The 26,808-nt window shown below is 36.2% G+C and overlaps 2 protein-coding genes across 3 annotated transcripts in view; both read right to left on the bottom strand.

Moving 5' to 3' along the window:
* Window positions 1-5,309, bottom strand: part of LOC115223547 (MRG/MORF4L-binding protein) — a 14,733-nt gene extending 9,424 nt beyond the window's left edge. The window contains exons 1-2 of the mRNA XM_029794183.2: window positions 5,158-5,309; window positions 422-543 (exon numbers count right to left, since the gene is read on the bottom strand). Of these exons, the coding sequence (XP_029650043.1) occupies window positions 422-543; window positions 5,158-5,242 (207 nt within the window). The 5' untranslated portion in view covers window positions 5,243-5,309. The remainder of the gene's footprint in view (window positions 1-421; window positions 544-5,157) is intronic.
* Window positions 5,310-13,480: 8,171 nt separating this feature from the next.
* LOC115223502 (RNA polymerase-associated protein LEO1) overlaps window positions 13,481-26,808 on the bottom strand; it is a 56,504-nt gene continuing 43,176 nt past the window's right edge. For both annotated transcript variants that reach the window (XM_029794117.2, XM_029794118.2), the window contains exons 7-13: window positions 23,742-23,826; window positions 20,881-20,999; window positions 18,464-18,598; window positions 18,003-18,138; window positions 16,772-16,955; window positions 16,069-16,175; window positions 13,481-14,268 (exon numbers count right to left, since the gene is read on the bottom strand). In XM_029794117.2, the coding sequence (XP_029649977.1) occupies window positions 14,059-14,268; window positions 16,069-16,175; window positions 16,772-16,955; window positions 18,003-18,138; window positions 18,464-18,598; window positions 20,881-20,999; window positions 23,742-23,826 (976 nt within the window). In that variant the 3' untranslated portion in view covers window positions 13,481-14,058. The remainder of the gene's footprint in view (window positions 14,269-16,068; window positions 16,176-16,771; window positions 16,956-18,002; window positions 18,139-18,463; window positions 18,599-20,880; window positions 21,000-23,741; window positions 23,827-26,808) is intronic.

The following is a 26,808-nucleotide window of genomic DNA, read 5'->3' as shown; positions in this document are numbered from 1 at the left end:
ATTGCAATTAAAAACATTTATGTATTAAGGATTTGGGTAGTTTACCAACAGTATATTGGATAAATGATATCCCATAGTGGGTTACACCCATAACCCCTATCTTACTTTGTATATATATATATATATATATATATATAACGGGAAGCTTACGAAAATAAACAAAAGATGAAGGCAGGTGGAGTACAAACAATTGTATTAGTATGGCGCTCAGGAATAGAAATAAAACAAGTCTTTTACGTTTCGAGCCTACGCTCTTCAACAGAAAGATACACAGAAAAGAAACACGGAGAGAAAAAAAATGCGTGCAGGAGCTAACAATTTAACATGGCAGTCTCATATATATATATATATATTTGTCATGTAGTGTTAATACATTTTTTTAAGATTTGAGGAATAGGGTATAGTTTGAATAAAATCTTACCAAAGCCATGAGATCATACATTTCTCCCAAATGTTTCCATACATCACTAATAGGAATCTTCTTGCTTGAAGCATTGTTCAATTTTTCATGAATACAAATCATCTGGAAGAACCGATTTACTCCTGAAATTTCAAATAGATAAAAACAACAGGAAATTAATACAGTTATTAACCCATTTCTTAAGATATTTCTATGAGTTTCAATAAATTTTCAACATGCACTTTTACTCTTTGACTAGTTTCGGTCACTGAACAGCCGTGCTAGGCCATCACCAAATTTGATTCAATCACATCAACACTGTCAGCTTACATTCTATTTAAGTTTGATATTAAGAGATTGCTAATTGTCACACAGCTAAATGATGGAACACTATTTTCCAAGCAGTGTCAATGGAAAGTCGGATGGAGACAGAACACATCACACATATAAAAAGTGTGTGTGTGTGTATGCGTACAGATAAATATGCTTTGCTGCTGCAAGCTCTTGTTTGAGGGGCTGGGGACATCTTAAATTAGTGGTCCTAGAGATGTCATCATATATATATATATCTATATATATAAAACTCTAGTTGTGTGAGTGTCTGTCCCCTTCGATTTAGATTCCTAACTCCTCCCACATTTTGCGGTGCAGTTTAACCAAATTCGGGTATCTTATAGTCGTGATTCATATCGAGCCCGTCTGACTATTAGCGCATGTCAACGATGAGTCTACGATTTTAAAAATAATTTCACATCATTTTTTATTCCATTTTAATGCATAAAATGCATCGTATGTCGATGGCGGCGGAGTTGGCGTCCACGCTCACAGCTGCACCTGTTTGCTTCTCCCCCTTCCCTCCCTCGTGAAGCTGTGGGGAAGGGAGTGTAAAGAAATCAACGTCGTAATGCGTTGTGAAGGAAACCAGCGTTCTTTTAGAACAACGACTTCATGGCTTGAAGACACCAAAACAAAAATGGCTAAGAAAGCCCGAATTTATAAGGGAAGTAACTCTCTAAAAATGCTTATATAGTTATTTCCCTTACAAACCCGAGCAACGCCGGGCGATACTGCTAGTCTTTATATATAAAAGAGAGGTTGTGTGTCTGTCTCCTACGATTTAGATTCCTAACTACTCCCACATTTTGCGGTGCAGTTTAACCAAAACCGTGATTCATATCGAGCCCTTCTGGGTATTAGCGCGCGTCTATGATGAGTCTACGATTTAAAAAAAAATTTACCATAATTTTTTTCCCCATTTTAATGCATTTTTTCGCTATTATATAAGGGAAGTAACTCTCTAAAAATGTCTACAATGAGTCAACGATTTAAAAATAAATTTACCATCATTTTCCCCCCATTTTTAATGCATTTTTTTGCCAATTTTTGGTTATAACTCTCTAAAAATGCTTATATAGTTATTTCCCTTACAAACCCGAGCAACGCCGGGCGATACTGCTAATATATATATATATATATATATATTATATATATATATATGAGAGGTGGGGGAGCTTATGTCTAACATAGTTTCTCCTACATTTGCTCTGTATATCAGCCAGTAATACTACTAACTCGACTTTGTTGCTTCACAACTTTCAGAAATGGAAAATTTCATTAAAAAGCATCTGTTCTTCTGGAAGTTATAAGGAAACAAAGTGTGTTTGTGTGGAGGGGATACACATGCGTAGGTATGCCATAATAAGGCATAACTACACATGTGCATATAGGCATAAGGCCTAAAATCTGGCGGGGGAGGGAGCTAGTCGATCACATTGACCATGCAAGGATGATAGGTAAAGTCGAACTCAGTGGTATTTTGAACTCAGGGCGTAAAAAACCCCAAAAGAAATGCTACAAAGCATTTTGTCCGGAATACTCCTTTACTTGTTTCAGTCATTTGACTGTCGCCATGCTGGAGCACCGCCTTTAGTTGAGCAAATCGACCCTAGAACTTATTCTATCGGTTTCTCTTGCCGAACTGCTAAGTCACAGGGACGTAAACACACCAGCATCGGTTGTCAAGCGATGTTGGGGGGACAAACACAGACACACACACACATATATATATATATATACATATATACGATGGGCTTCTTTCAGTTTCCGTCTACCAAATCCACTCACAAGGCTTTGGTCGGCCCGGGGCTATAGTAGAAGACACTTGCCCAAGGTGCCACGAAGTGGGACTGAACCCGGAACCATGTGGTTCGTAAGCAAGCTACTTTATTTCATCGAATTCACCATGAAGGTCGTTACACAGATAAAGGCAGCGGCGGGCTGGACAGAGACATTAATGTGTATGAGAACTACTTACCACACAGCCACTCCTATGCATGCAAACGATTCTGCCAGCAAAATAATGAAAATCATGATGATGATAATTTTTTTGGCGATCTTTCGTCTCTAGTAGACCTTTCCGTTGATTTCCGTAAAAAACTTTTATTTTTTTACATATGGGCTTGCGGAACTTTCGAAGTAATGAGAGCGAAAGAGACTAAGAGAAAGCGATTTTATGACGAGGGAAGTTCTTTTGAAGTTACCGTGCATGGTAAGCATTGATGTACATGTGTGTGTGTGTTTGATGGGGTGTGGGAGACAGAGTAATGTGTGAAAGAAAGAGGTAACTGAAATTTTTTACTGGGTGTATGTGTATATGTTTGTCTATTACTTCAAAAGTTCCCGCAAGCCCATATGTAAAAAAAAAAATTTTTTACGGAAATCGACGGAAAGGTCTACTAGAGACGAAAGATCGCCTTTCTTTTTTTTCTCTTGTGCCGGTGCATCAGATTATGACCCTTTACTAAATTATTCAATTTCATTGTTAATTTCACTATCAACACAATGATCACTAAGGTATACTTACATAGTTTACACCGTTTCCAATGTTAAGCTAGTTACGTACACTATACTAAAATTATATTTGTTTATAAATTATATTTATAATATTTACTAAAAATATATAGACTGAAAAAAAACAAAAACCCCCAGATTTTTTTAAAAACCAGTTTTACATAAGTCGACTGGAAATGCAAACCATTTTAACAGAGATGAAAGAAATATTTACAAGTCTCCTAGATTCAGTGGCTTGTATTAATTACAATCAATAAAAGAATTTTATACATACACGAATACATACATATATTCCGAAACTTCGAAGTCACTGTCGACACTATTCACGTTAAAGAATAATAGGGACCCCTAATGATAGATATGTACTCTACAAAAAGCATTAATTCTTCAGTTCAATGTAAAATTATTATTATTATTATAACTCGACATATAAGTATAGGACATAATGCATGTATGTATATATACTCATTCTTTCATCAAGATTAGCCAAGAAATTGGAATATTTGTGTATATATAAACATATTCACAGACATATTGATGTATACTTTATTTTTTTTAAAAAGTGTATATATCGATAGATATTACATGAGATGAGGATACGTAAACCAACAAGCAAAACTAGAAATTCCACGTTTTTATTGTATTGAATATTATTTGTCGCTCTACTTTGTAAACACAAACATTTGCACGATTAGTATATATATATATATATATATATATAATTTATATAAAATTAATTAAGGGTAGAAATTGATATTTATCAATTAAAACCAGTGGTCTAGCATATTAAAAAAGAATCCGAAGATTAAAATATTTATATATACCAATTAAGGACTGAACACGAAAAGTGGACAGTCAACATGCTAGATATAGACGTCAAATCGCCATTCTCCACAAAAGATTATGTTTTGTGCTCAGTTTGATTTGAGAACATAATCTGGTACTTGACAAGTACCCATAATCTTTTGTGGAGAATGGCGATTTGACGTCTATATCTAGCATGTTGACTGTCCACTTTTCGTGTTCAGTCCTTAATTGGTATATATATATATATATATACGCGTTTGAGTGTGAAACCATAGTCAAGATAGATATTCGATGCAAGAGGAAAGGTTCGTGTGAGTGAATGTGTACTAAATATCGAAGGATTGCTTATATATATATATCATAAATTGATTAATCTTTTATCGTTTAAGTTTCACTATTATATCATGGAGACACCATGACAGATATTTACAGCCTTGTGTATGTATGTGCTAGCGTATATAAACATATGTGTGTATATATATATATATACACACACATAATGTTAGTAGCAATAGACTGACTCGACCAAATAAAATATATTAATTTCAACGATGGTATTTAGTATTCTTTGTTCTCACAACACTAAACGTGTACGTATACACATACGTAGGTATGTATGTGTGCGTACACTGTGTGTATATATATATATATATAATATATATATAAATAATTAGGGTTCAGCAAAAAAATTTGCTTTACCACATACGGAACTTTTAGAAATAGCAGCCAAAAAATTTAGCTATTTCTTCCTCTCACATACTGAACACTGCTTGGTAAAATTATTAATTACTAATTAATTAATTAATCTTGCCCTTTACTATATATATATATATATATAGTGTAATAAATAAAATATATGCATACATACAAACATATATGTACGTACCTACATCTACATGTATATATACATACATATATAAATATATATATGCATGTATATATACATGCATATATAAATATATATACACATATGCACGATGTCTTAAAAACTGGTCATGCTGTCAAGAAAAGGTTTAACAACACAATGCCAGCGAACAGTTATTTGAAATGTTTTCGCTTTTGATAAAACTGAACATTAAAGATTAGTAAGAAACACTTACCAACTGGTTTGTGTCCACGCATGGCATGGAACAAGCTGACTTCCATGTCGACACTCCAGTTGAGCGGATCCACGTTCTCCGCCATGTTGTCTTGTGTTGTTGATTCGGTGTTGAGGGAGAGTGAGAGGAAGAGAGAAGGGGGCAGAAGGAGAGAGTGAGAGAAAGAGAGAACGAGAGAGAGAGAGAGGAAAAAAAACTTTCGTCAACTTGATTATCCAAACAAATTAATCTACAAGAATTCCAACCACCGGACCGTGGATCAATTGGTAATGGGCCGCATAGAAAGAATATATTTTAAAATTTTATTTCTATTATTTTTACTATCGCAGTTTATGGGGTTTACAGGGTTTAAAGATCCGGGTGACTTTTCATTATATATACAACATATGTATGTGTGTATATATATGCTGCTTTAAATAAAGCATATTACTCCACCACTGGTATTTGAGTACTCTTTTTTCCACCTTGTTTCACATTTATGTGTTTACTCCGGTATATATATATATATATATATAAATAATGAGGGAGATAAATTAATATTAATTTTAATATCAATTTAAAACCAGTAGTCCAGCATACAAAAATCTGAGGAGTCAGAGAAAATTCTAATATATGTGTATATTGGCAGGGCTTACTGCTAGGGAGTCGGCCATATGGCCGACTCCCTAGCAGTAAGCCCTGCCAATATATACATATATATATATTCTATCACTGTTTGAGTTGCCAAATAGTGGTTTAATCTATAATTTAATTCATATTTATACTGTGAAATTTGATTTAATCCTAAATCTAATTTTTGCCTGTAAGTTTGGATATACTCCCTAATATTATTATATATATATATATCTTTATATATAAAAGAAAGGTTGTGTGTCTGTCTACTCCGATTTAGATTCCTAACTACGCCCACATTTTGCGGTGCAGTTTAACCAAAACCGGGTATCTTATAGTCGTGATTCATATCAAGCCCTTCTGGGTATTAGCGCGCGTCTACGATGAGTCTACGATTTAAAAAATAATTTACCATCATTTTTTTCCATTTTAATGCATATTTTTTTAATATGAGGGAAGTAACTCTCTAAAAATGTCTACATGAGTCAACGATTTAAAAAAAAATTTACCATAATTTTTTTTCCATTTTTAATGCATTTTTTGGCTATAACTCTCTAAAAATGCTTTATAGTTATTTCCCTTACAAACCCGAGCAACGCCGGGCGATACTGCTAGCATATATATAATTTAATTTAATTATTACACACACACACGTATAAAATCGCAGTATGCCAGCACGCAATGCCAGATATAAAAGTGCACGGGAGATAAGAAAACAATACGTCTACTCTATATTGTTCCCAAATTTCGATCAACTGATTTTATCGGAGTTATCTCTCTTGCTCACTGCTTTTAGATCGGTGATCCCTCACACTTTTTTTTTTTGCACCATGGATCGGTTTCGGCCATTTCCCACGGACCGGGGCATTCACGCTCATTACAAAAGGCTTGGAGAAAGGAAGTATTAGTTTTTACAATGATATAATTGTTTATATTTAGAATGAATTTGCTGGGTAGGTGTAAAAAGCAGGATCTGGCCAGTTTGAACTTAAAACAGATAGAACAATTGGGTTAGATATAGCTGGTTTAAATACTAAAGTGTTAAACCATAGATCTGTAGTAGATCTTGCATGCATGAAGTGGATTCGATCCACCATAGCCAAATTTAAATTAACACTGCAACAGAACTTTTCCCACGATGGAACAAAGGTTTTTCTCTGACAGCAGTTTTACATCTTCCAGATTCCTTTAGCTAGGCCGAAATAATGTCTTCACTACTTTCTAACCTCTTCTACCTCACTAAAAGCTAGAATAGAGATAACAAGACCACCAACTAAATCTATTGTTTTCAATGGTGTGTCTATCCTTCTGGATTGTTATAAAAGCAAGAATACCCCAAACAAAAATCAGTTCGTCACGGTCATGACGACTCAATGAGGTCTGGCTAACCAACCTTGGTCAGAGGGAAAAAGCAACTGTGAGACAACACCCTACAATTCTGTCTAGCTCTAATTCTGTTCTCTTACAAACTCATTCTATTGTTATCTGTGGATTACTACTAACTATTCATATACACCAGGCTATGTAATGAAACATTCTACCACATCTAACTTTACTTCGCATGCTTTTGGAGTTATCATAACCTGTCCGTCGTGGCAAGGTATTGTAACGTAAATAAATACTTTCTTAAAACTTCATGCATTGTTCATCTTTGACAACCTACAACATGCAATAATAACAACTTTTTATCATCACAACTGCTGACTCCAACATATTATACTCATTTACTTGTTTCGGTCATTTGACTGTGGCCATGCTGGAGCACCACCTCTTTAGTCGAGCAAATCGACCCCAGGACTTATTCTTTGGAAGCCTAGTACTTATTCTATTGGTCTCTTTTGCCGAACCGCTAAGTTACGGGGACGTAGATACACCAGCATTGGTTGTCAAGCGATGTTGGGGGAACAAACACAGACACACAAACATATACACATACATATATACGACAGGCTTCTTTCAGTTTCCATCTACCAAATCCACTCACAAGGCTTTGGTCGGCCCGAGGCTATAGTAGCAGGCACTTGCCCAAGGTGCCGTGCAGTGAGACTGAACCCGGAACCATGTGGTTGGTAAGCAAGCTACTTACCACACAGCCACTCCTACGCCTATTATAATAATGTTTACAAATTTAAACCCGTTACAGATCTGTTAAAGTGTGGAGACTCATTGTTAGATCTTTTAGTAGACTTGTCCAACCAAAACCACATCATCAGGATGTTATGGTATTCCTTTAACTAACAAGTTATTAGGAAATTGTAATATTCTAAACATTGTGTCACATGTAAAAATTCTGAAGCAGAGTTCCTGATTAGAAAATTACTATTTTTAAATCTCACAATGAGAGATATTCAGCAACAGTACTTTGGAGTAAAGATTTTTGCCAACATAACAAGGCAGTCTTGGTTTAGGACTAATCTTGCTGTAATTTAGCCCCAGGAGACATCATCTCCAGCTGGCTATATGACACGATCTGAAAGAAGCCTGTTGTATATTTGTATACATTCAAAATGTGACTGCGTGTGTACCGTTGGCGATTTCTTTCCCTCTGTCTTTCCTTCTCCTATGTTTCCGACGAAGAGCTCCGCTCGAAACGTTAAATCCTCCTTTCCTGAGCGTCCAATAATACTATATTTGTTCCACATCCTCGCGTTGTTGTTTTTTGTGCTTTCATGTTTGGATTAACTTTATACATATATATATATGTGTGTTTGTCCCCTCAACATCACTTGACAACCAATGCTGGTGTGTTTACGTCCCCGTAACTTAGCGGTTCGGCAAAAGAGTCCGACAGAATAAGTCCTGGGGTCGATATGCTCGACTAAAGGCGGTGCTCCAGTATGGCCGCAGTCAAATGATTGAAATGGTTGAGAAACTAGTATATATATATATTTATATACTAGCTTGGGTATTAAATACTCGGCAATGGTCTTTATAGGTTCTACCATTATTTGGGTTGTACATCTCTTGGAATATTTTTTGTGTTAAGTTGCAAACATTGACATTGAGGAAGAAGTAATTTTTCCCAAGTGATATTTATTAGTTGAACAGCCAAACACTGGAGGAGGTGCTAAAAGTTTGGGTAATGGTGGTGGAGGGAAATGTTTACAAATCGCTTGTCTTGCCATCATAGGCATTTTATCCTATTAGATTGGTATTGAGAGGATATTGTCTAATTATGGGGGATTGGTGTAAATGGTATGAACTAAGTGCCACTAGTCATTTTTGCATGTGAAGGAGTAAGAGTGGAAGGTTGACCTAGACCTAGCCCTCTGCATAAAGGTGAAACTGTTGGAGGGGAAAGGGTGTCCATGTTTTGCAGTTTTCTGTAGAACCCAGATGCACTGGGACAAAGAAGAAATAATTTCCAGAAATGATGCAACATAGTGGTTCTTTTGCAACAAAAGCCAAAAACTCTTTCTATCTCTCTCTCTCTCTATATATATATATATATATACACATACATATATACCATCATCTTCATCTAACATCTGCTTTCCATGCAGGCATGGGTCAGATGATTTGACAGGGAAACGGTGAGCTGTGTCGAGCTCGTGTCATCTTTTGCATGGTGTCTAGGAAGGGCATTCAGCCCTTCCTAAAACTAACCACTTTATAGAGTGTACCGAGTGTGTTTCTCTTGTCACCAGCACTAAGTGAAATTATCTCCCTGGCTACTGGAATAACAACACCCACCTGACAGTAATGAGATGAATTAGCACAGTAGTTATACATGCACATATATATTCATAATCATATATCATCATCAATATTTAATGTCTGCTTTCCATGGAGAATATTTGAGCCAGACACACACACACACATCAAACTGCCAATCTTTGTTGTTACGTCTCCAAAAAATATTCAAGTAAAACAATGAAGAAAAAGAAAAAGAATGAAAAATTATGCATTAAATTTAGAACATCCATTAATAAGGAAGACAAACTAAAAGTCAAAAAATATCTTTTCTGTTTATTATCTTCACATCTGGATCTTTATTTACAAAGTGGAACCTCTGTAATGAGGTGTTGCAAAGAACAAATTAGTCAATCTCTTCAATAGAAGAACAATCAGCTTCCCAACCTAACAAGCTGTCAAGTTGGAACTATAATGGTTGAAGAAATATATATATATATATATACACAAACACACATACATATACATAGGTACAACATTGACTTTCTGGAACCTTTTTCAGAATACTGGGTCAATACATTCTAAATTAAACAAATATCAAATTTACTCAAGCTTTTAGCACTCAGATTACTCTGTTAAATGTAATGCTTATATATATTCACATTGTTTTAATTAATCATGCTTTATTCCATTGCTTCAATATTTTGATGATGTGATTGTTTGTTTTTACAATTGTAAAGTAGGTGTGAGAAGAAAGATCTGACTAGTTAGAATGTAAAATGGGGGAGGATATATTTGAGCCAGACACGGACAGTTTAAATGCTAAAAGGTTAGATAAATTAAATACAAGTATTGGTACATTAGTATAAATCAGGGCTGGCCAACCTGGGGCCCACAGACTTTTATCTTGCTGCCTGCTTGATACTTCCTTGAAATGGGTTTATTTAAACAAACATTTTCAAAATTCTATCAAAAATTAAAAATTGTAAAGAAAAGTAAAAAAGAAAGACACTACTGTATTTGCAACGATAATATTTCATGTTGAGTCAACAATCATTTATTCATTATTGTAATAATAGCATGAGAAAGCAAAATGCTTTCAATTCTGTCAGTATACAAGCAGCCCTCAAAAAAATTTCTGTGATTAAGGTGGCCCGCAATGTAATTTGAGTTGGTCAGGCCTGGTATAAATCATACAAGTATATTTATACTGTACTGTACAAGATACTAGTCAACAAACTAGTCCAGCGTCTGTGGAAATTTGAAGTACCTGCTTGTAGATTAGCATGGATTACAAGAGGTTCTGGTACATCAGTGTCCAGAAACTTGGTGTTGTACCTGTATGTATGTGTATATATATATATATATATATGATGTTCTAGCAAAAGACTTTATCAAAATGAATGGAGAAGTATTGGAGTCCCATAATACAGAATAGCTAAAACACCTTCAAGACAAAACTAATATTTTGTTTATTTTTCTTTCCCCTTAAATATCAAACGAATGATGATAGAGATTCTTTTGCTAGAATATATTCTTCATTTTAAGATGTTACAATCTGACATCAACGAAGCGATGCAACACAAGCAGATGTCATTTAAAGTAGAACAACAATGATAGATATAATGTTGAGAAATATCTTGACTTTTCTTTCAGTTCCTCTACTTCATATTCTCTTTTCTCTTTCACTTGTTTCAGTCATTTAACTGTGGCCATGCTGGAGCACCGCCTTTAGTCGAGCAACTCGACCCCGGGACTTATTCTTTTTGTAAGCCCAGTACTTATTCTATCGGTCTCTTTTTGCCGAACCGCTAAGTGACGGGGGACGTAAACACACCAGCATCGGTTGTCAAGCAATGCTAGGGGGACAAACACAGACACACACACATACATATATAAACATATATACGACAGGCTTCTTTCAGTTTCCGTCTACCAAATCCACTCACAAGGCATTGGTCGGCCCGGGGCTATAGCAGAAGACACTTGCCCAAGATGCCACGCAGTGGGACTGAACCCGGAACCATGTGGTTGGTTAGCAAGCTACTTACCACACAGCCACTCCTGCGCCTATGTTGTTATTGAATTCTGAATTAACCTCAGAGATAAATCTTACGACTGCATTGTCCAGCATACAAGTCAGATTTTTCAGACTGAAGTACAGCCAAAAATAAGGTAGTTCAACTTATACACCAAGAATGTCCTTGGAGGAACGCAACAGGATTTAGAAAGATAGTGATGATGTTTGAATGTTTATACATTTTTATACTGTATACAACATTGACTTGTATGTTGGAAAATACAGTATATTAAGATATATATTAATATTACAATTATCTTACACACATGTCATAATGTATGTCATCATCATTTAACGCCCGTTTTCCATGCTGGCATGGGTTGGACAGTTTGACAGGAGCTGGCAAACCAGAGACCTACACCAGGCCCCAATTGTCTGTTTTGGCATGGCTTCTATGGCTGGGTGCCCTCCCTATCTTCAAAGTTGTCGATTAATCTCACCCTAGTCATTTTTATCACTTAAAAAACTCAGAGTAGCAACAAAGTAAAATATAAGTGTTGGACAAATATATTCTTCTACGTTTATTGATCACTGTTCATCAACATTTGTATATCACAAATAATAAAAGAACTTAATAGTATTTATATTTATTTGAGTATAAATAAGTTATTTAATAGTATTTATTATGTATATACATTCACATGTGTGTGTGTATATATATATATATATATATATATATATAAAATTAGAAAAAAACCCACCTTTTATCAATTCAAAACGAACAATTAAATTACACCATCTAGAAAATTACATATAATAGAAATATTAAAATTAAAATAACAATAAAATACCAATGATTAAGTAAATTGCAAAAAAATAATAAAAACGTATATAATTATGTTTTTTTATTATTTTATTGTTATTTTAATTTTAATATTTCTATTATATATAATTTTCTAGATGGTGTAATTTAATTGTTCATTTTGAATTGATAAAAGGTGGTTTTTTTCTAAATTTTTATATATATATATATATATATATATATATATTGTGTGAAATTTGATTTAGTATTTCTAAATTGAATTTTTTTTCCCTGTAAGTTTGGATTTATATTCCCTCAAATAATAATTATTATATTTATATATAGATACACATGTACACTAACACATATATAAACCTACATATACATTGTATACATATATAAATCTATTTCTATCCTATTGTCAGTGTCCTTCCTCATTTTTGCAAAAATAGCCAGCTATGTTATGTATCTGAGTCTGAAAGCTTGCTTGAAAACACAAGCCATGCAATACAGGCTTTTCAGTTTATTGTATTTTCATAGCATGAAACTAACAGCAGCTCATATTTAAATACTATGTATATAAAATAATATCTCTCACTGGATGGAGTACTATTTTGATCCCAACAATAATGGAACAGTAAATTCTTTCTATCTATCTACCTACATCTGTATCTATATATATATATATAAGTAAATAAATGGAGTTGAACATTGATGCTATTCAAATTCTTTTACTTTCGACATCTGCGTTCAACTCCATTTATTTACTTATACTACACAAATTACTGCACATTAACCCGGAGTTTCTACCTTTGAATAGGTCGCTATATCCTTGTTACTTGCGTGAATTTTGCTACCCTGGTAACTGTTTATTGAATTGTCCATGTTAACGGTATACAAAGGATAATTCATTCATCCATTTATATATATATATATGTATGTATGCATACACACACACACATATATACCTATACATACATATATCAATTCCATTTGGGTTTTAACCATGAAGTTTGATATGTTAAGCTCATCTACGGTTAACAGCAAACAGATACAAGTATAAAACAGAAATGATATATCTGAAAATGTGTAAATATCTGTAGAATTTACATAAACATTAGCAAGAAGGATGATGTGAGCACTTTGTATTATTAACCAATTCTACGATTGTAGAATTATGTAATAAAAAAGAATCATTTCACATTCACACTCAAAGTTTTATAAATTCTTGATGTAAACATATTTTGAAATTCTCCTTTTTTTTCAGTCTTTTTTGTTTTTGTTTTTTTGGTCAAATTTCTTTTCCCAACATATTCCACTGTATCCGGCTCAGTGTTGTTTATCACTTCTTTGTTCAGATGTAACAGGAATAAGATAGATGAGAATGAGAAACGGAGCAAAAAATGGTGAAGAAGATTATGTGTTATGATGAGGAAAGTAATAAAAGGTTTAAAAAAAAAAACGAAAAAAAAAAAAGAAAAACAATAAACAAATTTATAAGGGTTGAACTGATGAAATATTTACAAGGCTTAATAGGCTTTTGGGTTTTTTACAGATGAAATGAAAGGGAATTCAAGGCATCACCTAATTCGTTTAAGAGACTACCATTATTAAAGTAATTCATTTTAGTCATAAAGGCAACCACTAAATAAATAAATACAGGGGAAAGTGAATGAGAGTTTTCTGCAAATATGAAACCCTGAAGTTGTCCTTTTTTTAATTTTTATATGGGAGTGAATTCATACAAGGGCTACTACAACACATAGGTGTTTACAGAGGCTAAACCAAATCCCAAACCCGCTAACCTGTTAACCCTTTAACCCTAACCCTAACTCTAAGAGGAGTCCTCGTCAGCATTGTTGTTTGTAGCATTTTCTTCATTGTTGTCTTCGTTGCCGCTCGCTTCGTTAGCACTTGCCTCGTTAGCACTTGCCTCGTTAGCGCTACCGCTACCACTGCCACTACCGGCATCGTTATTGTCTTCGTCTTCACTCTCGACAATACGGGCTTTCTTCTTCTTTGGAGCAGAATCAGAGCCAGACTCCTGTAGAAAAGAAATTGAAAGGAAAAAAAAAAACATAAATAATTATACTGGAATATTATTATTATTTCTTTTCATCATCATCCTCATCAACATTTAATGATTGTTTTCCATGCTAGCACAGAAATCAGATGGAATGTTAATGAATGTTTATATTATAGTATGTGTAGTATATCTCTTTTACTTGTTTCAGTCATTTGACTGCGGCCATGCTGGAGCACCGCCTTTAGTTCGGGAAAATCAACCCCAGGACTTATTCTTTGTAAGCCTAGTACTTATTCTATTGGTCTCTTTTGCCGAACCGCTACGTTACGGGGACATAAACATGCCAGCATCGGTTGTCAAGCGATGTTGGGGGGGACAAACACATATATATATATATATATATATATATATACATATATATGATGGGCTTCTTTCTGTTTCTGTCTACCAAATCCACTCACAAGGCATTGGTCGGCCCGAGGCTATAGTAGAAGGCACTTGCCCAAGGTGTCACGCAGTGGGACTGAACCCGGAACCATGTGGTTGGTAAGCAGGCTACTTACTACACAGCCACTCCTGCGCCTATATATATAGTATATCATCACAGGTTGGATGGGCTGTTTTAGCCCACGTGAGACACTTAAGCAAAGTGGTGTGCAATAGGAATGAACTGGAAACATGGTTGCAAAATAAGCGTCTTAACCACTGAGCCATGCCTGCGCCTAAGTTGTGACCATTTTATTATTTTTTAAGGCATGGTGAATCCAGGACTATAATATCTTATGCTTCCATCCTTTTTAACAACTGATTTAAGAGAAAAATTTGGCTGCTATCTTTTGGCAGAAGTGGGTGAGTAGGCAGTTTGCAAGAGAGGTTTCCTTGATGGCCCAGATAACTTATTTGCATATTTGGAAGTTAGAAATGTGAGCCCTCAACCACCTTACATGAAAACTCAACATGAATAAGGTGGCAAGCTGGCAGAATCCTTAGCACACCAGACAAAATGCTTGGCAGCATTTCATCCATCTTTACATTGAGAGTCCAAATTCTGCTGAGGTTGACTTTGCCTTTCATCTTTTAGGTGTTGATAAAATAAGTACCAGTTGAGCACTGGGGTCGATGTAATCGACTTCCCCCACCAAAGATTGCAGGCCTTGTGTCAAAATTTGAAACCAATTGGAACAAGGTTCGAGTCAATGGGAGAGCCTCTATAGAGTTACTCCATCTGTTAGAAATAGCAGCCAAACCTTACTCAAATCACACCCTACTTTCTTAAAGAGTGAAAAACCGACCCACTGAATTATATAGTTCTAGATACTCACAATGTTAATAAAACAATGATATAAAGACATATTTTGCTTTTTCCTTTTTTTTTAACAAGACCTGAAATTTTGGTGAAGGAGGTCATTGATCCAAGTACTCAACTGGTACTTATCTTATTGACCTCAAAGAACGAAAGGAAAAGTCCACCTTGGTGGAATATAAATTCAGAAAATAAAACCAGAAGAAATGCCTCTAAGCATTTTGTCCAGTATGCTGACGATTCTGCCAGCTTGCTGCCTTAATTCAACCCTTTCGTTGCTGTATTTATTTTGAGATGCTCTGTATTTCTTTCAATTACTTTAAATATAACAAAGAATTTAGTAAAATAACTTTGTTATCATTAAGCTAGTGTTAGGAACATAAATTGTGACTAGGGTTTGGTGGGAGATTTTAATTCAGAACTTATGAAAACAAGACTTTTGTACACAGAGCCGGAGCCGGTTTCAGCCAGGTTGGTAACGAAAGGGTTAAAGAGACATTCAGTAGTATACTTACATCCTCACTGTCAAGTTTCTTTGCTTTCATTAATCTCTTTGCTTGCTTTTCTTCCTTTTCTGAGTCATAGTCATCATCACTGTCCGATGAATATATATTGCCACGATCTAGAAATAGAGACAAAAGGAATATATCACAAATGTGCTGGATGCAAAATCTTTATGAAGAAACTTGAATGAACTTCCTGAAACATTGAATTAGTATGTCATCATCATCATCATCATCATTTAACGTCCGCTTTCCATGCTAGCATGGGTTGGACGAATGACTGAAGGCTGGCGAACCAGATGGCTGCACCAGGCTTCAATCTTGATCTGGCAGAGTTTCTACAGCTGGATGCCCTTCCTAACGCCAACCACTCCGAGAATGTAGTGGGTGCTTTTACGTGCCACCAGCACGGGGCCAGTCAGGTAGTACTGGCAACGACCTCGCTTGGATCTTTTAGTGATTTGAAATAATTAGTACAAAAGGGCTGAGTGAAAAGCTAGGTATAAGAGGAATAAGATGCTGTGTTCAAGAAAGAAGACTGCACTGGTATGGGCATGTGATATGTAAGGATGAGGACAGCAGTATAAAAAAGTGCCATTTGTTTAATGTGCATGGAACCTGTAGAAGAAGATCTAAGTGAGAGTCATCAATGAGGCGAAAAAAAAAAATCTCTCCAAGCCCTAATAAAAGCTATAAGAACAATCAACAACATTACCTCTTTTTGTCCCTGGTTTGTAGTTTTTCTTGATAGCAGACAGAGAAATAGCAGCTTCATCATCATCGTCGTCATCATCTCCCTCAATATAGGAGGAATTCATACCTCGCACGTGAGCCTTTTCTCGGATTCGGCGTTGCTGACTTTCACGGCGAATAGAAGCACGCAAGCGTTCTTCTTCTTTCTACAATAATATAATAAATAAATAAATAAATAAATGAATAAATAGTTTAGAATTCAAAATTAGTGTTATGTATTTTATGGTTTATTCAGAGGAGGAAGGGGTGGTATTCATGACCATTTTGCAGAACGTGATATTTGTAGGTAGTAAAGGTAGTGTTGGAGAAGACTTTTACGGATTCCATGGACAGCGAGGCTCACCAATGGAGAGGTTCTTAAGCAGATCAGGCCGAAAATGTCGCTAGAAGCTAGGATCACCAAGCATAGATTGGCATATTTTGGTCATATTATGAGGAGAAAATCCCTGGAGAAGGACATCATGCTCGGAATGGTCAGTGGCAAGAGAGGAAGAGGCCGACCAAGAACCCACTGGCTTGACACCATCAAGAGTGATACTGGAATGGACATAGCCAATCTGAAAGAAGCGGCCTAGGATAGAACTGACTGGAGGACACTGATCCATCGAGTAACCGAGAGTTGACTTTGACTGAGCGGATAGATAGATAGAAAGGTGGAAGGTGTCAACAAATAGAAATATACTCTCACTGGTTGCAACAGAATATATTTTATGGAAAGCATTCAAGTGCTGGGTGGTAGTGGTACTGAGCAGAAACCCAGAATAAAAAGGAGAGAGAGAGAGAGAGGGAGATAACTTTATTCAGGCTGTTCTGTTGATCCTATCAACTGGAACTCTTGTTGTTGTAACCAATGGAGTGCTATATATATATATATATAAATAAAAACACACACACATATACATATATGGGTGATATTGGGTAGAATCAGTGGAGTGTTCAGCAAAATGCCTGGTGGTGTTAGGTTACATGCCTTGTGTTTTGAGTTCAAATTGCATCCCTGCATTCCATGTCAAGTTTGCCTTTCCCTACATCAGAGGTTGATAAAATATGTATCAGGAAAATTACTGGTTGGTGGTGATGGTGGGGTTAATAAATAAATGGCCAAATCTGAGAATTTTGGAAGGTCATACCCCCAGCATGGCCACAGTCCAATGGCTGTAAGCAGTAACAGAAGAAAAGAATAAGAACGATACCTTGATCATTTCTTCGCGATGAGCATCTGGATCATGTCCAGCAATCGGAATAACCTTCACCTTCTGTGTTTTGGTTGACCTATCTGCTATAGACATTGTCATCTTTCTGTGGGTGAATGATTCTGTGGAATGAGGTCTGGAGACAGAGAAAAGGAGAGAGAGAGATTCATTAATAATAAAATGTGTTTTCTGCACATTTTTAAGAAAAAGTAATTAAATATAAAACTATTGACATAAAAATTCTTAGGTCTTTTATAGTACCAATGCTCTGGGGACAACCAGAAATTTACAACATGCCGTCTTGCATCATAGGACACCAATGATAAATCCAATAGTGTTGAAAGCATTTCTTTGCCGATGTGCAAGCTAATGATTGCCTCTTCCGTAACAAACTCAAAATAATGGAAAGGTAATCAACTCTAACTATTACAGGTATACACACACACACACACATTATTTACCTGAATGTCAGTTTGGTTTTGAATATGGATTGTCCTTGAAGACCAGTACCCTGGCGGACAAACAAGTGGTTGTAATCTCCTTGAAGCAACATTGGGTGGACATCAAATATTTCACTGCCCAAGTGAAGAGAAATGCTGAAATAACATAACAATGGAAGATTGGTTGTTAATGGAATATAAGGAGTAAATATATTTTGGATTCAATTCTAAAATATGATACCAATTAAGTTCTGGATAGATATAATTGATTATACTTTAACCCCAAAATTTGAGGTTTTGTATATTTATTTAAGTACTTAATCTGGCATTTTGTATGCCAGAACTATATTACCTAATATAGTTGGTGAAAACGTCCAACCCATGCTAGCATGGAAAACGATGATGATGATAATAATAATAATAATTGCTATACAGAATGTAGAACTTGTATTGCTGGTTGTGAGGTTTCGTGTAACCGTGATTGGTCACCAGGGTGGTGCATCACTGCTATGGGTTTGTCTTCATCCACTCATTGCAAATAGCTTGACAGGCAGATGAAAACTTAACAATTTTTTCACGTTTCTAGAATTTTTCAATGCGACAATAAAGAAATGTTTGTCAAAAGTAATTAACCCATTAAATAATGTAAGAAATAAATTAGGTGTGACGAGGAAGGAGGTATAAAATGATATGACTTCCACGTAAGTGCCAACGTTAATGTAAACGAGATTTCTTAAGTTTGTGCGAACAGATTGTGATATTTTAGCTTGATTTCAATAGTTGGCGTAACTTCGGCATAGGTACCAGAAGTACCAGATACATTTCAAGAAAGTATTTTTTTAAATATATATATGGGAGGTTAGGGTTAGGGTTATGGGTGGGAGAAAAGGGTTTCTGTTATGTTCAGAAATGTAAACAAAGCCATTTACGGTACCTATACCGAAGGATCGCCCAATAGTTTATTGCTAGCAACAATTATTGTGCCTAGCAAATTATGCTCATATGCCTCCCTAGTTTACAACACTCGGTATCCCACCAGTAATATAGCCGCATTAGACGCAGGAAAACTTTTTGGATACACTTAAAAGTTGAAAAGGCGGGCCTTTTCTTTTTTTCTTTATAAGGACAGTAATCGCTTTAATTTATCTGAAGAGTTAAGAATGTAAGGGGCACAACTCTGTAAATATTCTTTTCTACTCGAGGCACAAAGCCCGAAATTTTGGAGTAGCGAACCAGTCGATTAGATCGACCCCAGTACGCAACTGGTATTTAATTTATCGACCCCGAAAGTATGAAAAACAAAGTCGACCTCGGCGGAATTTGAACTCAGAACGTAAAGACAGACGAAATACCGCTAAGCATTTCGCCCAGAGTGCTAACGCTTCTGCCAGTTCGCCGCCTACAAATTTATAAATATTGCTAATTGTTAGACTATGGCATGTTAGAATTGTCATTTCCTGACAAAATATTTCTTAAATGAGTCAACAAGAAGGTAGGGCTCTACACGGTCGCTCGTTCTGACCAAAATCTGCCTCGAGTCATCCAACCATTTTGGAACACCTCTGATAATAGTTTTGTTCAACTATGTTTTACTGAATAAGCCAATGAAGTACCTTCTATGTGGTCGCTTGATCTGCAAGAAATAGCAGCTCAAAGAATAACATCATTTTAGATAAAGAAGGATAGATTGCACAGTTATATCCTTTCATATCCAAAAGACAGAATGGTTACAGAATACTTTTGATGATAGATTGCTTCGCCCAAATTCATCTAGGATCAATATTGTGGTCATTCAATCTGCTAGAAACAGAAACCAAATCTCTCCAAAGTCACTTGCGGTATTTGTTTTGGCTCTAGGTACTCAAGTTCAAATCCTGCTGAGGTCAAGCTTGACTTTTATCCTTTTGGAAGTTTATGAATAAAGTACCACTCCAGTACTCTTACTTGTTTCGGTCATAGGATAGCAGCCATTCTGGAGCATCACCTTATTAGGTTAGTTAGTCAAACAAATCAGCATGGAAAGTGGACATTAAATGATGATGATTTTTATCTATGGATTGTATCCCTAATTCAAAGGTGTAGCCTGTTACAAATCCACAAGACGTGTGTGTTTAATACTGTTGTGATTTTAGTTTTGATCACGTGATTTTGATTGTCCCGATTGCTGTTATATGCCTGCAGTGCAACTGCACGGAGTTCTGTTCTTGTGGCATGACGTGTTCAGTGTTGATTTTAGTTAGTTGAGAATGTAGCAACTCACTGCATAAAAATGTTATTGCGTTGAAGTTTGGTTTTGCTTACAATCTAGCAATCTTTGTTTGTATTGTATATTGCTGTATTTTTAGTTGATTAAAACCTTTTAAAACTTTGATATTCGAGTTTGGGTTTATAACAAATACATTTTGCAGAGTAGAATTTGATGCCTTTTAAAAACTTACCTGCCATCAGACCACCGAACCATTCTGGCATTACTTTCTCGAAGAACGTTACCATTGTCATCTTTCATTTCATTTCCACTTTCATCCTTTTTAGTTCTCCACCGAATAGTATTTTCAACCTTAATAGTTAAAAAACAGACAAAACAAACCATTAATGAAAAGAAGAAAAACCAGAAATGAGTTATTAGCAAGAAAAGAAGGGATGATATCTTAATGAAACAAATATAGAAAAATTGTATGAAGAATGAGAACATTTTCCAATTTCCAATCATTTGTGGTCATGAATTTTGAGTAATAACCGAAAGAGTATGATTGTGAATGTAAGTGCTCAAAATAGAGCTTCTCTGAAAGATCTCTGGAATAACATTACTTGACAGGGTGCATGGCTTGGAGGTCAAGGAGCCTCCCCAGGTTGAGCCAATACTTCTCCACATCGAGAAGTCACATCTTCAATACTAAAGACATGCAATTAGAATATCACAGGAAAGAACTGCGAAACACAATTCTTCAAGCCAAGCCAACCAGCAGGAAGCCTAAGGGTAGACCAAAATTGAGATGGTTATGGTGCAATGATGGTTGCTTTTGATTGAACCCTATGGATGAAGTGCCTGAGGACTCTATCCCATAGCCCTCTTAGGAACTGTGGGTGAAGAAGACAGACAGTTCAGCAAAAGAGACCAAAAGAATAAATGGCAGGTTTAAAAGCAAAACCCTTCAAGGCGGTGCCCCAGCATGGCCACAGTCCAATGACTGAAATACACACACACAATTAGGACAGTCATGGTTGGAATACCTTTGATCACAAGTTTGAGGAAGTCCCTTAACCGTTAAACTATGAAATTATATTTCATGGATATTCCAAAAATGATGTTGAATATCTACCAAAAAATAGAAATGGTATTTTCTGCAAAGTAACATAGCTTCAATAAACTTGCCAAATCTTAATAGAAAATAAATTCAAACATGACATGCTTCAACAAAAGGTAGATTGGTATATAAAACTGCTTTCTGCAGTCAAGGGTTATGGAATTTTGAGTGAATAGATCTGATTTTTCACAGTAAAAGGAATAACTACATTATAATGGTGACTGATATAATATAGTAACGTCAAACTTTAGTGATTATCCTAGATTCTATCACTATACGTGTATATGTGCGTGAGTGTTTTTGTGTGTGTGTGTGTATGTGTGAGAGAGAGAGAAAGAAAGAAAATTCCATTCCCATAAACTGAAGATACAGCTGCTTCATTCATTCTGAATAATTTAAAACTTTATGGTATTGAAAATAATGTGTAGGAGAATTGACGGATGACAATATTAAATAATTGCTTTACATTTACCGGATGTATTTACAGAAGCTCAGAATGAGGTGGACAATCTGCTGGAATGCTATGAGTCACATCAAGGTAGAGATGTGAAGGAGAGGCAATTATGTCCGGGATGGGTGACATTCTAGCAATAAAACTTTGCATTTGGTATCAATAGAAAGCAATACGGTTGTATGATGCCTGTTTCAACAGTACTGAGATATATGGAAGAAGTATACAGACAAAAACTGAAGATGTGTTATAGAAATTGGAGAGGAATGAAGTATGAATGATTTCACTGAACAACTGACCATAAGGTCACTGGAAAGTATAAGAGAATAACGGTTGTATTGAGCTGTTGTTTATTCAAGACAGATGTTTCTTTACTACCCACAAGGGGCTAAACACAGAGAAGACAAACAAGGACAGACAAACGGATTAAGTCCATTACATCGACCCCAGTGCGTAACTGGTACTTATTTAATTGACCCCGAAAGGATGAAAGGCAAAGTCAACCTCGGCGGAATTTGAACTCAGAACGTAACAGCAGACGAAATACCTATTTCTTTATTACCCACAAGGGGCTAAACACAGAGAAGACAAACAAGGACAGATAAACGGATTAAGTCCATTACATCGACCCCAGTGCGTAACTGGTACTTATTCAATCGACCCCGAAAGGATGAAAGGCAAAGTCAACCTCGGCGGAATTTGAACTCAGAATGTAACAGCAGACGAAATACCGTTAAGCATTTAGCCTGGCGTGCTAATGATTCTACCAGCTCACAGATGGAATAACAACCTGCTTGAGACTACTCCTTGTTCTACAATACAAACTTACAGTTTAAAGGTGGCTTAAATTAAAACCATCCATCAAAATTTCCTGTTAACTTACATTCTAAATACCAGCTTAATATTCCTTTCTACTATAGACACATAGCTTGAAATTTTGAGGGGAGGGTGCAAGTTGATTACATCAACCCCAGTACTTGACTGGTACTTATTTCATCGACTCCAAAAAGAAGAAAGGCAAAGTTGACCTCAGTGGAATTTGAACTCAGAACATAAATATGAATGAAATACTTCTAAATATTTTGCCCAGCGTGCTTATGATTCTGCCAGCAGTTAGTTTATTAGATTCATCATAATTTAATAAAAGAACATTAATTGAAATAAAGGTGGAGTATTTCAACAGAAAGATGGTAACAAAAGGGTTAGTCATAGGTTTGTTTCACCAGGCCTGACATGGGACTAAATAATAGCAACAACACCACTGCTTGCTCACTGCCACTATCTTCGGCATTTTCAGCATACAACAACAAACTTATCAAAGAAGGAAGATCTACGCAGCTATTCAACCAGTTAGAAATAGTAGCTAAATCCCCATTAAATCATCAGATCACATACAAAATAAATAAATAAATTGCAGTCTGTTGAAAGATGGGATAGCTATGACTTGTATGTGTCTGATCATAGGTCTGTTTGCTTGCTCAAGGTTGTCCTAGGGCTAAACAACAACAAAATAACAGTACAATTTTATTAGAAAAACGTTTACCTTTAATTTTAACCTGGCTCTACCTTCTTCATCTATCACTTCATCTTCATCTATTTCATCTTCATACGTCATGGCATCAAAAGGTCTAGAGATTAAATAATAAATAAATATACAAATTTTAATACATGTGCATGAATATATTATACAAACACTCACACACATACATATGCACATATTTATATAAGTATATCATTATAAACATCTTACATTTGCCTTCATACTAGTGTGTGTGTGTGATGACAGGATCTGACAAGATGGAAAACTGCATTGCATTATACATCAATAAAATTACGTATGTATGTGTGTATATATGTGTGTTTGTATACATATAATTATATAGGTATACTCATGAATATGGAGGCGCAATGGCCTAGTGGTTAGGGCAGCGGACTCGCGGTTGGAGGATCGCGGTTTTGATTCCCAGACTGGGCGTTGTGTGTGTTTATTGAACGAAAACACCTAAAAGCTCCATGAGGCTGCGGCAATGGGGGTTGTGGTGACCCCTGTTGTACTCTTTCGCCACAACTTTCTCTCGCTCTCTCATCCTGTTTCTTGAGTAATGCTGCGATGGACTGGCATCCCGTCCAGCTGGGGGGAACACATACGCCACAGAAACTGGGCCCATGAGCCTAGCTAGGCTTGAAAAGGGCAACGTTTATCGTGATACTCATGCATACACTATTTCATTTCTACTCTAGTGTTTGGCATGCTTCTAGTGCAGCGTCTGCATCTTGCATTCATGCACACCAATGCAGCCAAAATGTTTCAATTAATACTTTACACTGTCTGATTGTCTGATGCTGGAAACCTACTATTGTTAGATGGCGCTGAAGGCCCTGTTTCCCATCACAAGGTGGGTAATGGCAGATGGAATATTGCAATGCATCTCATCTAAAGCCTTGATAATCTATAGATTCTACCAAAAAAGGGGCAAAAAGACAAAGAACCAGTGCAAATACTGCAAGGCATTCTATCCAATGGTTCTGCTAGTCCCAGCACTGCTGCTGCTGCCACCATGTGATTTGAAGGTTGCAAGGAAGAATTGCAAGATGGATTCTTCAGACTGAGCCAAGTGGCAAGGGACTTAGGGGTAGACTAAGAATGAGATAGTTGGATAATACCCATAGTCTCAGATGGTCATGCTTGGGAATCCAACCAGAAAGTCCGATAACGGTTGCTTTTGATAACACCCTATGGAAGGGATGGATAGATGGAATAAAAGAGCCTTTCTTTTACTAAATCTGTGGCCATGCTGGAGTATTACTTCAAACAAACCAACCCCAGTTCCTATTTTTTAAGCCTGGAACCTATTCTTCTGGTATCTTTTACTGAACTGTAAAGTTATGGGATGTAAACAAACCAACTCTGGTTGTCAATAGGTGGTGGGTAACAGACACAACACAAACACACGTGTGATGGGCTTCTTTCAGTTACCATCTATAAAATTCAGAAGACAGACACTTAAGGTGCCACATAATGGAACTGAACCTAAGACCATATGACTGGGAGGCAGGCTTCTTAACCACACACAAATGCCCTGCCTGTAAAAAGCCTTTTTAACAATTTGGTTTATATCTCGACCACGGACCTATGTGAATGCTCGCAGCAGAATGGACTCCACTGTAGGTCACTCAGGAGCAGGCTTAAGAACACCACCCGGTCCTGAGTGACCAGGTGATGTTTGTAAGCCAGTGACAGCTATGCCTGACACCTGGTTAGGTTTAAGGATGTTAATAAATAGTTTAAGAGGTTAACCACAAATAACCAACTGAGAAAGTAAATGTGATGATGATGATGATGATGATGATGAAACTAAACTGTGTGAGAGAAAGAGAGAGCATGTGATAACATGATGGAGGGAATGAGAGAGAGTGAGAGAGAACACGAGGGAGAGTGTGTGTGTGTGTGTGAGAGAGAGAAAGAGAACATGAATGAGAAAGAAGAGGCATGAAAGAAAGAGTGAGCATGAGAGTGTGAAAGAGAGAACATGATGGAGAGAGAGAGTGTGCATGAGAGAGAAAGAGATAGAGCATGAGAGAGAGAGAGAGAGAGAAAAACAGAGATTACCTCCACCTTTTGCTCTCTCCAAATCATACACATAAGGTAAGCTCTAGACATTTGTTAAATAGTAACACTTATCAGAATTGTTTACACATTTTTTAATATATTTTTTGTGTGTTTTTTTCTTCTTTTGCTTAGATGCAATTATGCAAATGCAGAACTGGATGGTTTCGGAAATGGAATTGCTTGAGAAGAACACTTTTCCTTTTAAGTTAATTATTTCTACATAACATTATTGAACAGAGAAATTCACTCAACTTTGTAAATGGAGGGAGGGAGGGAGAGACAGAGAATAAAGTAAGTCAGAAAGAGATTGGTACAAATGTGTGTGTGTGTGTGTATAGGCGTAGCAGTGGCTGTGTGGTAAGTAGCTTGCTTACCAACTACATGGTTCTGGGTTCAGTCCCACTGCGTGGCACCTTGGGCAAGTGTCTTCTACTATAGCCTCAGGCTGACCAAAGCCTTGTGAGTGGATTTGGTAGACGGAAACTGAAAGAAGCCCGTCGTATATATATATATATATATATATGTGTGTGTGTGTGTGTGCGTGTGTTTGTGTGTCTGTTTGTCCTCGCAACATCGCTTGACAACCGATGCTGGTGTGTTTATGTCCTTGTAACTTAGCGGTTCGGCAAAAGAGACCGATAGAATAAGTACTAGGCTTACAAAAAATAAATCCTGGGGTCGATTTGCTCGACTAAAGGTGGTGCTCCAGCATGGCCACAGTCAAATGACTGAAACAAGTAAAAGAGTATATATATATGGTAAGAGGGAGAGAGAGAGAGAGAGAGAGAGAGAGAGAGAGATAGAGAGTGAGGGAGATAAAGACCCAGCAATATGTGAAAATAGTCACACATTAAATATTAATGAATTGAAATTTGGTCAGGAAATGTTGATTTTGTGTATATATATATATATATATATATATATATATATATATATTAATATATATGGAACAGATAATTCTATAAACGATTTAACACACACCACCCTGCCAAATAACAAT

The sequence above is a fragment of the Octopus sinensis genome, linkage group LG23, assembly GCF_006345805.1.
Source record: "Octopus sinensis linkage group LG23, ASM634580v1, whole genome shotgun sequence".
In the NCBI taxonomy this organism is placed as follows: domain Eukaryota; kingdom Metazoa; phylum Mollusca; class Cephalopoda; order Octopoda; family Octopodidae; genus Octopus; species Octopus sinensis.
The sequence above is the reverse complement of the archived record's forward strand: the minus strand, read 5'-3'. Positions and strand labels throughout refer to the sequence as shown.